This window comes from Manis pentadactyla, chromosome 12 (genome assembly GCF_030020395.1).
Source record: "Manis pentadactyla isolate mManPen7 chromosome 12, mManPen7.hap1, whole genome shotgun sequence".
Taxonomy (NCBI): Eukaryota; Metazoa; Chordata; class Mammalia; order Pholidota; family Manidae; genus Manis; species Manis pentadactyla.
In genome coordinates this window covers 18,497,808-18,513,355 of record NC_080030.1, presented here as the reverse complement: position 1 = coordinate 18,513,355, position 15,548 = coordinate 18,497,808, and the positions used below count along the sequence as shown (strand labels likewise).

Genomic DNA, 15,548 nt, shown 5'->3' with positions numbered 1-15,548 from the left:
ACAGGTTTCTCAGCCCGCTTGCCGTTGGCAGAGTCAGTGCTGGCTCCGTTCACTCATGAAAACAGGTACCCAAGACTTCTTCTGCCGAGCACTGGGGCTTCCCAGGCTTGGGAAGGGTCAGCGGGTGCCTAACTGCATTCCGAGAGTCGCGAAGACTTCCTGAAGGAGCAGCCTGGACTCCCACCTCAGCGGGCTCGGCTGGACAGAAACCCAGCTTGAGAGACACGTGCGGGAAGCAGCCGGATGCGCATGCGCATTAGCCTTCCCTAGCGCGCTGCCAGCGACCAAGAACCACAAACCGCGTCTTGCCTCGCGCGGGCACTGCAGCGTTTACGGATCCTGGCTGAAACCCAAAATCCGGGGGAGATCCCCGGAGGTGGGCGTTGAGTAGGGAGAGTGAGATTGAGGGACTGGAGTTGGAGGTTTGGAGAGGGGTGCGAACAGTAGTTTTCTGCTCAGGTTTGGGGACTGTCCCAGATAAGGGGCATGTGGGGAGCGACTTGGAGATGCAGGAGGGAATTTGTTAATGCTCAACCTCCCTCCTTCTACATGTTAGGTTTCCAGTGGCCCTGAGCAAGCCTCGGGGGAGGGAATCGGAGTAGAATAAAGTGACCCCTGGTGCCTGTGTAGTCCACAGTATTGGCCTTCGTTTGATCACAAAAGTCTTCTTCCCTCTCCCCATCTGGTGTATTTGAGTACTAAATCGAGACTTTCCCCTAGTTTTTAACTACGGGTTGTCAGGTGGTTTTCCAAGTGTAATTCTCACAACTGTCCCGTGCACGGCAAACTTACTTCAACATAATTAGAAGCGCTCAGTACAAAAACGAAACTCAAGGAGCTGATGTCAAACCGTGAATCTGAGACAGGAGACAAACGCCTCTCGGCTTACAACCAAGGAGCATTGGGCATCTCATCACACTGCAGCTGTGTTTAAAGGTCAGCACTTCTCAAACACAGCCCTAAATACAAGCCGATTGCTTCACCCACAGAATCAGTTTCAGCTGTTTTAAATAATGTCAGGGTTAACGTTATGAACATTGCTCTTTAGAACTTGATTCTCGAGATGCTTCTCTATTTAATCCTATTTTGGAGATGAAGAACATGAACCACAGAAAGGCTGTGACTTACCCAAGATCACACACCTAACAGGCACCAGAATAATTGGAATCCACGATGGTGGGACTCTCCAAACCCTGAATTTCGTTTTCCTTCCCTATCATACTTTCCCCATGTTGGAGCTGATGAGAGTGGGGAAGGGAGGTGCTGGGATTCCATCAGCATCTACTGTCTCCTGACAATCCAGAATTGAGGCTGAGCCACTGCAGGGGCGACCTACTTCTTCCACTTGTGTTTCTTTTTAAAGACCCAATGGCTGCTGGTGGTTTTGGAGGAAGCAGAGGTGGCTCCATTAGCGTCCTATGTCCCCTCCTGCCCTACTGCATCATCAAGCGGAATGTCACACGTGGGCCAGCTCACCATCCCTCGGAAAGACCTTTGAACCCATGTGGAAAACAAACCAGACAGGGCTTACTGTGGTAGCAGGAAGCAAGAAGGGGCAGGTGTCCAGAGAGCTCTTTGGCAAGCCAGGCATGATTTCAGCTCATGGTCTTTGTACCTGCTGTTTCTCAGCCTGGAACACTAACAGGGACCACCTTCAGAAGTTGAAACAAATGTCACATTCTTGGGTAGGCCATACCTGACCAATTTAAAATTGCCTCTCCTTCTCTCTCATCTGTCCCTTCCATACTTTTTTCCACATACAAAGTGTAACTGTCTTGATGTGTTTTGTATTGTTCCTTGTCTTGTCTGTTTCCTCCAACTGGGATATTAACTCTGCTAGGACGGCACTTTTTTTTACTAAGGTATCACTGATACACACTCTTACAAAGGTTTCACAAGAAAGACAATGTGGTTACTACATTCACCCTTATTGTGTGTCCTCCCCATACCCCATTGCAGTCACTGTCCATCGTGTAGTAAGACGCCACAGTCACTACTTGTCTTCTCTGTGCTACACTGTAGGACAGGGCATTTTGTCTGTTTTGGTGCTCAGTATTTGAAAAGCCCCACCCCCACTGGCTGGATCTGAGTCTGAGGTGAGGCAGGTGTTACCTCAGCCCTCCTCCGTGTTCACTGGCCCCAGGTGACTGCTGTGATCTGCAAGTTCCAGCCCTCCCCTGACAGAAGAGGGATGGGGAGCCTGGCCTTGGGCTGGACTGTAGTGCTGAGCTGCTCAGCACTCCTGTGTGGAAGATGGAGCCATGGTGGGGGACCCGGATGTTGTTCCAGGTCTAGCATGTTTGAGAAGGGGGCAGGAGGCAAAGGCATCTTTAAGCATTTGTGGGCTCAGTGGAGAGCAGGCAGCTTCCACCTCTACCAGGGAGAGCAATGAAGGCAGGGCACAGAAGGAGCCCTCCAGAGGTACTAGGAGAGTCAGGCTTCTTTTAGGACACCCATCAACAGTCATGTTCTCCCAAGGTGAAACAAACAAGTCCCTTGCCCTTCTCCAGGCCATGTATAAATATGGGCAGGGCTAAACCCAGGTTCCCTGGGATCTGGATCCTAACCCTCCTCACCTCCTCCAGGGTGAACACCCCATTCCCTCCCCTCCCCTAGGTTCTACCTCAGAACCCCCTTCAGTTTATTTTCCAAACAGGAGCCAGAGGGAGCTGGTTAGGATAGAAAACATATCCTGTTGCTCCCCAGCACAATCTCCCACCAAAGGCTTCTCACTTAAGAATAGAGTCCCAAGTTCTCATTCTAGCACACAAGGCCCTGTATATAATCAACCCACCGGACTCGGTGTGTGTGTCTCCTTGAGGCTCCCCGTAAGGACCAGGCACTCCCCCAACTATACACTGGCTGTTCCCTTGACTTGGGACAGGCTTCCTCACCCAATTCAGGACTCTGATCTGATATGCATGAAATAAGCCCCTCCCCCTAGGCTCTACCCTGAACTTCACGGATACCTCCCAAAATGGCTTCCCCTTTTTGTCTATGTCTATTTCTTTCTAGAAGGGCAGGGAGCATGCATGCATAGTCTGTTCTGGTCACTGCTGTGGCCCCAGGGCCAGCACACAATAGGTGCTCAGTGTCTGCTGGATGAACAAATTGATAGCTTGGGCCCAGCCAAATTGGACCATGAAGAGACACTGGGACATGAGACTTGAGGAACAACAGTGTGGGGTGCAGAGGTGGAGGGAAATGGGTTCCAAGGAGAGCCCAGGCCTACAGGAGGGGATGCACCCCTGTCCTCCCCACTCCCCAAGTCCCCTGTTACCAAGCCAGACCCAGGCTTTTGTGGGCATGGTGCCAGCCAGTGGGGCAGAGCTTAGGTTGGAGGCAGTAAAGAACGCAAACCAGGCACAGTTCCAGCACTAAGTCAAGTTCTTTACTTCCCAGAAGTGATGGCTAAGGGGAGGGAGGTGAGGTGAGAAGTGGAAGACAGAAAGAGCCAGAGAGAGCAAGGAGGTGGGGAAGGGAGAGGACAGTAAACCACTGTTCTATAAAGTCTCAGGAGGTAAGTGCTCAAGGTAAAAAAAAGAGTCCTGGAGAACCATCTGCGGCTGCGGGAAGCATCTCGTTTTCCTTCTGTGTATAAGTCCTTGGGGGGTGGGGAGAGGCTGCCGCCGCTGCCGCTGCATTAAATAGTTATGTACATCATCGCAGAGAGTCCCAGACCATGGGCAGGCGGGGGAAAGCGGTCATTTCACCAGGGGCCGAGTTTTATCATCATCGCCACACTGGTGGGCTTTGTACTTTTTCACCTCTGCCATGTACTTGGCCCATGCGTCACCTTTACTTGTTAATACCTGTGGAAGGGAACATGGGGGTGGGGTGGGGTGTTGGGAAGGGGATGCCAAGGTGGCCAAGAACTGGGGTCAGGACTCTCCAGAGACAGCTGACCCACCCCAAGTTCCCTCCACCCCACAAGATCCTGGGTTTGAGGTACAGATACCCAGAGTCAAGTTACCCCAGGAACTTGTTGGAAGTACTCTCCCCACACACCCCCACCACTCAGTACACCTAACCAAGGCCCGGATGCTGGACAGGGAGGGACAGGGCTGGTCAGCCAGGTGCTGAGGCTAGAAAGGAAAGGCAACATGGGCAGCCCCCGCACCCAGTCTGCTCACCTCATCCTCCGTCTTCTGCTTCTTGGCTACTATTCCCGTCTTGAGGGCTAGTTTGTTCCCGCCTCTGCGCTTGCCCACCTGGGTGAAGGGACAGAAGACTGCAACGGTTACAGGAGCCGGGCCCGCCCTTGGCGGCGCTGAGGCCCACTACACCTTCCTAGCCCGGCCCGGTGGCCCGTCCCGACGCCGCGCCCAGCTCCACCAGCCGGCCGACCTGCGCAGCAGAGAGGAGCACACGCGACTCTTAGCGCCTGCCCCAGACCCATGATGTCCAGGCAGTTCTGGGCCCCTGGGCTGGCCTCCCTGGGAGCAAGAACCCCCTTGTTGGTGGGGATGGGTTCGGTCCTCCTGCGGAAGCCTCACGCACCAGCTAGCAGGACCACACAGGCAGCAACAGCTCCCTTTAGTGAGCACTTCCTGTATGCTAAGCCCTGTGCCAAGTGCTCTGGATGCATCCTGTCCTTGCAAGCTGCTCTGAGATGAAGATTACAACCAGCCCCATTTTATAGATAAGAAACACCTTTGAGAAGGGAGCGGCCCAGACCCTCACTCATGCTGGCAGCAAACAATGGGGCAGGGTTCAGGGTCAGGAGGATCCAAGCCAGAGAGGCAGCCTTAACCACCAAGTGACAGACACTCCCTTCCTGGCACTTAACCTGGCCTCTTTGAGAGTAGCCCTGCAAGCCCCTCAATGAACAAATGAAAAAGGCAGCGACAATTATTGCTACACCTGCTCACAGAAGGGCATTTGGTTCAGGCCCCAGTTCTCCCACCAAACCAGAAACCCAGGTCCTGACATTTCCCTTCCTCCAATAGTCTTACTCTGGACTTCCTTACTGGTCCTCCATCTTCTCCCTCTGACTGAAGGCTCCCCGTGACCCTTGGGCTGCAACAGGCTTTACAGACATCATACCTCACCAGGATCAGATGACCTGCGCTGCGGAGACTATCCTCAAGCTCATTTTAAACAAATTAACTGAGGCTTGGAGATCACTTGCCTAAAATCACACAGCTAAATCCAGGGCTAGACTTCCAGCTTGTTATTCTAAAATTAATACTTTCTCCACACCACAGGGATTTGATCTCAATACCAGGGACTGAGCAAGCTCAGAATTGACCATCAATATAGATGCCATTTATTTAGCCTTGAGTTTCTCAACCTCAACTAATGACATTTTTAGGCTGGATTATTTTTGCAGGAGAGGAGGCAGCTGTCCGGTGCATTGATGTTGAACAGCATCTCTTTTCTCTACTCATAGATGTCAAAAGCATTCCCTCCCCCAATTATGGGAGACAAAAGCGTCTCCAGGCTGCCAATGTTGAGGGCGGGGGCATATGGTCCCAACTGAGAACCACTAGTTTAGCCCTTCTTAAAAACAGGTCCCAGTTCTAACCACTTTTCCAGGATGGCCTCACTGAATCCTCATCGCATCAAAAGAAGCGATGATGTCCATTTCTGCAAATAGGGAAATCCAAAAAAGCTGCGATCTCGACTGTCACGTCCGACAGTGTACATATCTAGCACCCAGCACAATGTCCAGCACAAGATAAGGTGCTCAATAAATAGACACTGGACGAATGGGACTCAGGGAAATCAAATTTCCTGAGGTCACACCGTAAGCGGTCTGTTATCCACACATATCAGACTTCAGATTTAAATTTGTCCCCTTCCGCACAGCGGGAGATGGCCCCAATATCCAAATTCGGATGCCGCTCAAATGGAAATTCTGGTATCCGGGTTTCCCCATCCCCGAAGTGCTGTTTCCAATGCAATTCCATGCTCCAGGCTCCCGCGGGAAGGCTTCAGGGGTCCCCACCCTCGCTCGTCGGGAATCCAGGTTCCGCATCCTCAGCGGGCAACCCGGAAGACCCCCTCATCAGGGCGGGAGGGTGGATCCGGATCCCGCTCCCCTTTCTGAGGCCCCGATTCCCCCTGCCAAGGCAGGCCCTGCAGCCCGCCCCCACCCCCGCGCCTCCTTACGAAGCTGAGTGTGGAGCCCGGGCCGCCCTTCCTCTTCGGATCCCCGGGGCCGGCGGCGCCTGCCGGCTGATCGGGTCGCGGCAGGCCCGGGGGCGGCTCCTCCTGCCGCTGCCGCTGCTCCTCCTCCATCTTCCGTTTGAACAGCTCCAGGAAGCTCCCGTCGTTGGCGAACAAGTTTACGCCGCCCGACACCGGGCTCGAACCTGCGCCCGACACCTCCTCGTCCCCACTGTCGGGGGACGTCCCGGGCCCCGATTCAGCCCATCGGCAACCTCCGCCGCCGCCGCCCGCGAGGCCCGGCGCCTCCCGGCCCGGAGGCTCCGCCCGTCTCCCTCGGGCAGCCATTTTGTCGTCAGGTGCCGTGCAAAGGACTCCGGGAAGGCCGCTTTGGCCCGCGCTTGGCGCCCGACTGGTCTCGTCCCGGGCAATGCATGCCGGGAACAGCGGTCCGGACCTCGCGTCTGCAGTGGAGGCGGGGCATGAAGGGCGGGGCGAATGAGAGGTAAAATCTTATTTGCCGGGCTGCACCGCCAGGAGTTTTATAATCCCGCTAGATTTGGGCAGGAGGGACGCAGACATGGTCTTGGCGGGAATGAGACCATCGTCTGGGACTGAGGCTGTAGTTGGCTCTCCGGCGGTGAGGTTTCCGCTTGGGACTGGGGGCACATTAGCATTCTGCAGGTAGGACCCCCTTCTGGCAACAGAGATAATGTGAGGGAAGGGACCCCGTCTGAGGCTGTGTGCTCAGCTGACATCTCGGAACCTAGGTCCGTAACTAGGTCTAGAGGACATATCTAGTCTGAGCCTCCCGACTAAAAATGGGGGTGTCTGTGTGGAGAACCTATCTGTGGATGGAACTTTCAGTTGGGAATAGAGACATCTGGCGGTCCCCATCCGAGAGTAAAAGTATTATTTTATGAGATGAAGTACTGAAGTGAAGTCAGAGGTATTTCTAGGATGGAGTCCCCATCTAAGGTTAAGGGTGTCCGCTAAGGGCCTGGGACACAGTTTGTATTCCTACCCAAGACAGAAGTTCAAACGGGGAATTCGCCGAACTGGAGCTTTCCCTCGAACAGAGAACAAAGTGCAAGGAGTTTTCGGGAATAGAGTCCCTCCTACGACAATGATCGCGGTTGTAGGTGTGGTCCCTGTTCCTGGCCTGCCCCAGCATGGGCCAGGGCTCAGAGCACAATGCACAGGGATTTGTGGACCCTGCCCACAGCTGGAGTCGTTCTCCCTCTAACCCACCCGCAGCGCCGGGACCTGTCTCCAGCCAACTAATCGGTTCATTTATTATTGGTTTGCGTCAGGAGCCAGGTGTCTTATAGCCAATTGCCTAACAGGAGACGGCCCTGAGACGATGTTGGGACACTAAGTGGAGAATAGGGGAAATGATCGACATGAAGTTGAGCCTATGGAGTCAGGCCAGGGCGGACTTGGGATCTAACTTCAGGGAATGGGCCTGGACCTAGTGTTTGGCTGGTTGCTAAGGAGTGGTTGGCGGCTACCGGGACGTGAGAGTGATTGGTGAAAGTGGAAAAAGGCATAGTCAATAAAAGAAGAGCGGCAAGACTCACAGTCCAATCAGTGAAGGGGAGGAGTCTGGAATGTACCATTGTGTTAACTAGGCAGGGGAGTCTTTTAAAAAACATCGACAAGAGATCAACAAGGTGAATCCTGGAGGCGGAGGACATTGGAAATATGGATCCTACTAGCTCCTAAAAGTCAGACTGTGAGGAAGTTAATTCTGGTTCCTAGCTTTAATGGCGATGTGACAAACAATTCCCCCCCTTGGGTACTTTGCACGGTGAGCTCCGCTTGATCATGTGACCCGATTCCAAGATGGCGACAGGAGTGGCTGGTTGGGGGGTTGAAGCAGACGAGTTCGAGGATGCCCCTGATGTGGAGCCGCTGGAGCCCACGCTTAGCAACATCATCGAGCAGCGCAGTCTTAAGTGGATCTTTGTCGGGGGCAAGGGTGGCGTTGGCAAGACCACCTGCAGGTAAGGAGGCTTCGGCGGGGGCCGGGAAGACACGTGGGATGTACCACTGGGCTAAGGGAAGGCCAAAGCCGGGCAAGCGGGCTGGGCCGGAGTCTTCTGGGTTTTACTATCCAGAAGTTACCTGGAGCAATGGAAGACACCGTCTGAATGGAGGCCTGGCACTCTCTGAGTTGGACCATCCCCGTTGAGGCCCAAAGGCCGAACCACATTGAACTGAGCGCACGGGGGCCGGGAGAGCGCTTAACGTGTGCGTTAGCTAGACCGTACCGGAGTGAGCCCAGAGTAGAGGGAGAGGCACTGGGGCAAATTACCCTAGTCTAGTGAACCTTGCCGTTCTATACCCACGTTGGCGGTGGGGGTGGAAGGCAGGGAAGAGGGCACATGATTAGACTATCCCAGTCAGCTGGGAGTGGGAAGAGTCCTTGGGGCGGATTATCCTAGACCAGTGGACTGAACATCCTGAGTTTAGCAGAAGGTGCAAAAGACCCCTTAGCTTAGCGTTGAAGAAGGGGTCGTGGGGTCAAACTATGCTGGCTGAACATCTGGACCGTGCCACTCTACAAGCAAAGAAGTAGACATCAAGCCAAATCAATAGTCAGGTGAAACTAACATGCCAATCAGCTGGAGGGGTCAGTTGGTGAGGTCAGAGGGGGCTCTTCAAGGCAGGGATTGAGACTTGATCCTACAATTACCCATGTTCTCCTCTCAAGGCCCCTGCAGATCCAGGTCCCCTTCTCCTGGGCTCTACATCTTCCCTTGCAGACCTAGGGAGCAGAGCCTGACTCCCTCACTCCCTGCCTTTTGACCTTTCCCTTGACCAGCTGCAGCCTAGCGGTCCAGCTATCCAAGGGGCGGGAGAGTGTTCTGATCATCTCCACTGACCCAGCCCACAACATCTCGGATGCATTTGACCAGAAGTTCTCCAAGGTGCCTACCAAGGTCAAAGGCTACGATAACCTCTTCGCCATGGTGAGTGGAGCAGGACTCAGCTCCCCACTCCAGCAAAGGCCCTTTCAGACCTTTCCTGTGAACATGCATGTCCTGTCCATTCAACAATCTCTGTCTCTCCAGTTTCACCCCTTTGCCAGCATACCCACAGGGGAACAAAAGAGGAATGTTTGCCTAGCAGGAAGGACACCAGAGTGACCAGAGATTAGCAAGTGAGAGGGGAAGGGAGGAGAATATCAGAGCCACATGGTATAGGACCTTGCAGATCACTGCTGAGTGGTTTGGTTTTGATTGCAAATTAATGGGGAGCTCTTCATTTTAAGCAGGGCAGTGTCATGGCCAAATTGATTTTTCCAAAAGTTCCCAGTGGCTGACATGTGGAATATGGATTGCAAGTCAAAGACAGAAGCAGGGAGACTAACGAGAGTGGGACTGTGACCAGGGAAGAGGGCAGAAAATTGAGAGAAATAGTCAAATTTGGGCTGTCTTTCAGAATTAAAGCAATACAACGGCTTGGTTGTAATGAACGAGGGAAAGAAATGAATTAAGTACATGTCTTAGTTGGCTCCCTGAGCAGCTGGGATGGGGAAGACTAGGAGAGGAGCAGGTTTAGAAGGAACAAATCAGCAATTCCATTTTGGCTACAGTGAATCCAGTCTGCCCACTGGACTTCCAAGTGGACAGTATGTCAGGACAGTAGTTTAGTTTCATTCAGTCTGCAAGCCAGGGACTCACAGGAGATTAGCCTGGATTTGGGAGCCATTGTCCCAGGGGTGGTATCTACAGCTGCCTGAATGGAGGAGAATGTGAGAGGACAAAGAAGCCCAGCAACAACCCAAGGGCACATCAGCATTTAGGGTCCAGCAGAGGAGGAGGAGGAAGCAGTGAAGGAGGACAAGGAGTCACCAGTGAGGTGGGAGGAAAGCCAGAGTGTTTGGGCTCCTGAGCGCCAGGAGGACAAAGCGCCACAGGCAGGAAGAGGTTGTTGGCTCCAGCAGGCACATCAGTTTTAGACACCATCCTGGGAGGAGGGGCAAAGCCTGCCTGGAGATGGTAATCCAAGGCTCAGGAGACGATGATCGCCATGATGGGGGCTGAGAATGGGGTCATTGCTGGGGAGAAATGGGAGGCAGGGTGTTACAGCGCACTCTTTTGGAGGAAGGAGACACTAGGGCATGTTTGTTTGCTGATACAGATGCTCCAACAGGGAGGGTCACGTGATGTTGCAGGAGGGCATGAGGATGCTGGCTGAAGACGTCCTTTGGTGGGCTTAAGCTCTGTCCAGCACGCAGACCCAGGGCTTGTGCTCTCCCAGGGCTGGGGATGTGGGGGCATTTCCTGGGGGGAGATGAGAGTGTTGGAAACTGGTGGCTTTTCTTTCTCACTGAGACACAGGCAGGGCACAGTGTCAGCAGAGTGCAGTAAGCAAAAGGGACAGAAGGGTTTTGAGGAGGGAGAATTTGTGACATAAATGCTCCCAAAGGTGGGTTTTCTAGCTTATCAAGTGCCAGTTGGAAATGTGTATCAGGAATGGGGCGCAAGGCAAGAGTTATTCATCAGGTCTGTTCCCCTGATGTTCGCCTCTGTGCAGCTGTACCAGTGAGCTGGGAATAGGCATACCAGTGTGGGGACTTTGCCAACCCCTGAGGGAAAGGGAAACGGATGCCAACCGAGAAGGACACTTGACAGTGAGCACAGGAGTAGTTGGTATGAGGACAGGGTGGCCCAGAGAGGTTTAAATAACAGAGGAAGACAAGGAGGCCCAGGCCAGAGAGTGGGATATGGGTGGTTGGAGGTGGCCCAGTGACTAGGAGTCACCCATCAAGAGTGTGGCTGTAGGTAGTGATGGGTGGGCAAGTTCCCAGCAGGGAAATGACTCACGGGACAGAAAATTGGAGGCTTCTCCAGGGGACCTGTGAGGTCCCCAAAGAGGTGACACAGGAGGAGGATAGAGAGAGGCATTCAGTCCATGATGGGCCAGGGTCCCCAGGGATGGTCATCCCTTCAGATTCCACATCCATGTTGAGGACCCTTCAGTCTGCCAACCATTTCCAGGCACTGCGGACACAGCAGTGAAGCAGACAGAAAACCCCTGCCCTTGTGGGGCTGACATTCTGCTGAGGACACAGGTGCTAAACGTAATAAGTAAACCATGCTAGGAGGGGTTAGATATTAAGGAGAAAGGACAGCAGGTCTGGGGTCGCACTGTTAGATGGGGTGGTCAAGGGAAGACTCCCATTAGAAGAATGATCTGGAGGAGGTCAAGGGCCTAGGAGGGTGGAGGGGGGAATGAACACCCAGTGCAAAGGCCTTATGGTGGGCTTGTCTTCCCTCTGGGGCACTGATCGGTTTGCAGTTTTCCATCTGTTTGTGAAATGGTTTAACCATTTGTTCAACCGCCCGAGACCCTAAGTGCCTGAGGGAGGACGGTGGCACCTCGTGGATGTCCCCAGCCATGACCCGATGAGAGGGGCTGTGATGGCCGCCGGCCCTAGCCTACCCCTGGCGTGGATCCCGGGCAGGATGGTCAGGCAGCAGCAGCAGCCTGAGTCTCGAATTCTCGGCCCCCCAGGAGATTGACCCCAGCCTCGGTGTGGCTGAGCTGCCCGATGAGTTCTTCGAAGAGGACAACATGCTCAGCATGGGCAAGAAGATGATGCAGGAGGCCATGAGTGCCTTCCCAGGCATCGACGAGGCCATGAGCTATGCAGAGGTCATGAGGTCAGGCCTGGCCAGCAGGGGTGGGTGCTGCCAGGGGCTGGGGCGGAAGTCGGGGCTGAGCAGGCCTGACCCCCATCTCTCTGCAGGTTGGTGAAGGGCATGAACTTCTCAGTGGTGGTGTTTGACACAGCACCCACAGGCCACACATTGAGGCTGCTCAACTTCCCCACCATCGTCGAGCGGGGCCTGGGCCGCCTCATGCAGATCAAGAACCAGATCAGCCCCTTCATCTCACAGGCAGGCAGGGCCCCAGGGCATCCAGGAGTTCCCTGGGTCAGAGTGGGTCCCCAGGCGCCCAGCTGTGCATTAACAAAGACCTTTCCCGCACACGGCCCCTTTCTGGTCCACACCTCCCAGTGGGTGGGTTCATCTTCACCATGGGGGGGACTGTCCCCACTATTCCACAGGATTCAGAGTCCCCGCCCCCTGCCCACTGTAAGTGTTTCACACGCAGCTTGGAAATATGCTAGAGCCAGGCAGTCTGGGTTCAAAGGTCCTGCACTCTGGTGTCACACAGCTATGTGACCTCAAGCAAATCATGTCACTTCTCTGGGCCTCACCTTCCTTGTCTTGTCAATGGAAAGCAGGCAAGTGCTCCCTGTGGATTATTAGCATGACAACCTGGCAACCCCAGTGCTCCCCCCACACCCCCACTTCTGCACATGGTGGTGTGTAGTCCCTTTACAGAACCTGTGCCTCTGGTAGTAACATCTGCAGGGCAGCTGCTCTGAGTACATTATGTGTGTCAGCTCATTTGGCACAACAACTCTTGGAAGGAAAGGAAGGGAAACAGGCTCTGGGCAGTGAAACTCCTCTGGCCACAGTCCCCCAGAAATGGCAGAACTAGGATTCAGCTCCTGCGGTCTGCATGAGGGCCCATGCCTTTGACCACTGGGAGGTGTCAGTTGTCAGCCCCCCCACGTGTTTAACGAGCCCCCAACTTGGGTTGTAATGGGCCCCAGGTTAGCCATGAGCCTTCCCATGTCCTCTCTGCAGATGTGCAACATGCTGGGCCTAGGGGACATGAATGCAGACCAGCTGGCCTCCAAGTTGGAGGAGACGTTGCCTGTCATCCGCTCCGTCAGTGAGCAGTTCAAGGACCCTGTGAGTTGCTGTCCAGTTGGGTGGTGAGAGGCTTAGACAGGGATATGGCCAGAACCTGCCCCACAATGTCCTCTCATGCCCTGCAGGAGCAGACAACTTTCATCTGCGTATGCATTGCTGAGTTCCTGTCCCTGTACGAGACAGAGCGGCTGATCCAGGAGCTGGCCAAGTGCAGGATCGACACACACAATATCATCGTCAACCAACTCGTCTTCCCTGACCCTGAGAAGCCCTGCAAGATGTGTGAGGCCCGCCACAAGATCCAGGCCAAGTACCTGGACCAGGTGCGCATACCCAACCTCCTGCCCGGCCCCCACGGCTCTGACCCTCGAGGCTGGAGGCTGGGGCCTGGCCCAGCCCAACCAAGGCACCACCAGCCGTTTCCCATATCTGATCTTTTGCTCCATCCCACCTTCTGATCCTCTAACTCCTGCCCTTCACCCTACTTCAGTCCCAGCACCCTAATTCTGGCCCTTGAGGACTGTGCCTGTCTCTGACCCTGGAAGCAGGAGGTCCAGCCCAGTGATTTCTGACCTCCCCAGCCCATTCTCCACCCTACCCCTTCCATGGACCTACACGCTTTCCCTGCCCTGTGGCCTCCTGACTGCTGCCCTCCACCTTCTGCTCTGGCCACAGATGGAGGACCTATACGAAGACTTCCACATCGTGAAGCTGCCACTGCTGCCGCATGAGGTGCGGGGGGCGGACAAGGTCAACACCTTCTCTGCCCTTCTCCTGGAGCCCTACAAGCCCCCCAGTGCCCAGTAGCTCCATTGCCAGCCGCAGCTGCTGCCATTTCACACTTACCCTCCACCCATTACCGGGCCAGAGTTTGCACAAAGTTCCCCCAGAGTACAGGGGGAGCCAAGTTGGGGGCAGGAGGCAGGGAAGGGTACTGTTCCCCCTGGTGGGGCCAGGGGAGCTGTAGCTGCCCCTCACCTCTCCCTGCCTCTTGCCCCTCAATAAAATGATCTTAAACCACTGTGGATGTTGACATAGAGGGTTTGGGAGTCAGTGCCTCCATGTGTAGTTGCATAGGTTGTACACTGCACAAAGATGACACATCTAGAGGGGCACAGTCACAACAGACCTAGTAGAGATGCATGTTGATTGTGGCAATTTTGGAAGGAGGGTGACTTCAGTCAGGGCTAACTTTTCCTAGCTCTATATGGGTAGGGGTGTCCCTTCTGGGGTTGTAAAACCTGGAGTGGGTGAAGGGCATCTGCCCAATTCCTTTAAGGCTCAAAGCGTGGGAACCTGGAGGCCCCTTGGCCAGCCCCAGGCTGGTGGGGAGCAGATTAGGCCGGCAGCAGGCCCACACTGCCTGCTGTTTGGTTTAGGAATTAGTAGGCGCCCTGGGCTGAAGCTGGGCCTGCCAAACAGGATTAACAGTCTGCCTCCCAATTCCTGTCCCTGTAAGATGACATCAGCCCCTCACAGCACAGGGGGGCTAATTAGGGATGTCAGAAGGCTAAGGCTGGAGGGGTCCCTCAGGTCCCATCCTGCTTCCAGAACTGTCTCCCTGAGTGGCCTGCAATTTGAATTTCAGTGTGGCCATTCACAGGCATGGAACAAATTGACCTAACTCTAGGAGGCACCTAGCAGCCCCCTATCTCCTTCACTCCTCTCTCTGCTGCTCTCTGGAGAGCCACCATTATCTCCACTTGAGAGCCTCTGGACTGGGTGTGATCTTGGGTGTTGACAAGTTCTGAGCTGGAGCTAGTTGGGGGCAACAGAAAGGGGGTGCCTGAGGACATGCATGAGTCAGGAAGTGGTATTCAGACTGCACACCCAGGGTCTGAGCGTGCCAGAGGGTGTGGTAAGGGGAATCTCAGCCACGAGCCTAGACGTGTCCCCCCACTCGTTTCCACTGGGTGTGCACAAGCGGGTGTGGACACGGGGTGGCCTTTGTAAACCAAACATGGTGGCAGAGACCCCATGCTTCCAGCCAAGCTGCCTGGGTTCAGGTACCAGCTGTGCCATGAATGAGCTGTGTGTCATCTGAGCCTCAGTTTTCCCTATCTGCATAGGAGAAATAACGAAAGCACCAACTAAACATGCCAGCTTGTAAGGCTTCAATGAGATGAAATAAGTAACGCCTTTGCAACAGCATCAGGCACATATGTACTGCCAGGGAGTGTTTGTTATTCACTGTTACAATTATTAAGCATGTCAACTAGCCCGGGCAGCCTGCCCCCAGCCCAGCAGGAGTCCAGCAGTCAGAAGTGTCTGGGGACACGTGAGCTGGGGGAGGGGGCACAAGCAGGTGGTATGAAGTAGCAGCAGTGTGTGGATATGTCCTAGGGAGTGGGGGCCTCTGGTGAGAAATGGAGCCCATCAACTTAAAGCCTGTCCCCTCCCCAGGACCCAAAGCTAGCAGTGCCATCCCCTCACCCCTTTTTATAGGCTGTCCAGCAGCTGGACAGCGGAGGGTCGGCCGAGGGTGACCAGCCTGGGCCAGTTCCTAATTACCCTGGGCGGGGCGGACAACTGCCAGGTTGGGAACACAGTGTCCTGGCCCAGCAAGACTTAAGGGCGGAGCTTTGAGGAGCCATCTGCATTCCTAGCACATGGTGGGACTTGAGGGGCTCAGGGACACCCCAGGGTGCCCCTCTTGGGGCTGGAACCTTAAGCCTCCACCCTTCCCACATCAGGCTA

The 15,548-nt window shown here is 54.6% G+C and overlaps 2 protein-coding genes across 3 annotated transcripts; one reads left to right on the top strand and one right to left on the bottom strand.

The window, feature by feature from the left end:
• Nucleotides 1–3,369: 3,369 nt before the first annotated feature.
• On the bottom strand, nt 3,370–6,530 carry TRIR (telomerase RNA component interacting RNase). Of its 2 annotated transcripts, XM_036879562.2 has the most exons (3): nt 6,115–6,518; nt 4,134–4,211; nt 3,370–3,812 (listed from the first exon to the last, which is right to left on the bottom strand). In XM_036879562.2, exons 1-3 carry the CDS (start codon nt 6,457–6,459, stop codon nt 3,705–3,707), a joined length of 531 nt encoding a protein of 176 aa, XP_036735457.2. In that variant the 5' UTR covers nt 6,460–6,518; the 3' UTR covers nt 3,370–3,704. The 2 variants fall into 2 exon arrangements, with proteins under 2 accessions (XP_036735457.2, XP_036735468.2); XM_036879573.2 differs by lacking the exon at nt 3,370–3,812 and having other exon boundaries at nt 4,135–4,211; nt 6,138–6,530.
• Nucleotides 6,531–6,778: 248 nt separating this feature from the next.
• GET3 (guided entry of tail-anchored proteins factor 3, ATPase) lies at nt 6,779–13,872 on the top strand. Its single transcript, XM_036879310.2, has 8 exons — nt 6,779–6,795; nt 7,957–8,117; nt 8,939–9,086; nt 11,638–11,786; nt 11,873–12,023; nt 12,783–12,890; nt 12,977–13,174; nt 13,527–13,872. The coding sequence occupies exons 2-8, from the start codon at nt 7,957–7,959 to the stop codon at nt 13,656–13,658; spliced, it is 1,047 nt and encodes a 348-aa protein (XP_036735205.1). The 5' UTR covers nt 6,779–6,795; the 3' UTR covers nt 13,659–13,872.
• Nucleotides 13,873–15,548: the final 1,676 nt, after the last annotated feature.

What these genes read in the sequence shown, in the direction of transcription:
- TRIR (XM_036879562.2), bottom strand. Translation starts at nt 6,459, where the DNA reads ATGGCTGCCCGAGGGAGACGGGCGGAGCCTCCGGGCCGGGAGGCGCCG. An exon ending in CGGGCTCCACACTCAGCTTC is followed by an intron (nt 4,212 to 6,114) that starts GTAAGGAGGCGC and finishes CCCTTCACCCAG; the next exon opens with GTGGGCAAGCGCAGAGGCGG. An exon ending in AGCAGAAGACGGAGGATGAG is followed by an intron (nt 3,813 to 4,133) that starts GTGAGCAGACTG and finishes TCCCTTCCACAG; the next exon opens with GTATTAACAAGTAAAGGTGA.
- GET3 (XM_036879310.2), top strand. Translation starts at nt 7,957, where the DNA reads ATGGCGACAGGAGTGGCTGGTTGGGGGGTTGAAGCAGACGAGTTCGAG. An exon ending in GTTGGCAAGACCACCTGCAG is followed by an intron (nt 8,118 to 8,938) that starts GTAAGGAGGCTT and finishes TCCCTTGACCAG; the next exon opens with CTGCAGCCTAGCGGTCCAGC. An exon ending in GTGAGCAGTTCAAGGACCCT is followed by an intron (nt 12,891 to 12,976) that starts GTGAGTTGCTGT and finishes CATGCCCTGCAG; the next exon opens with GAGCAGACAACTTTCATCTG.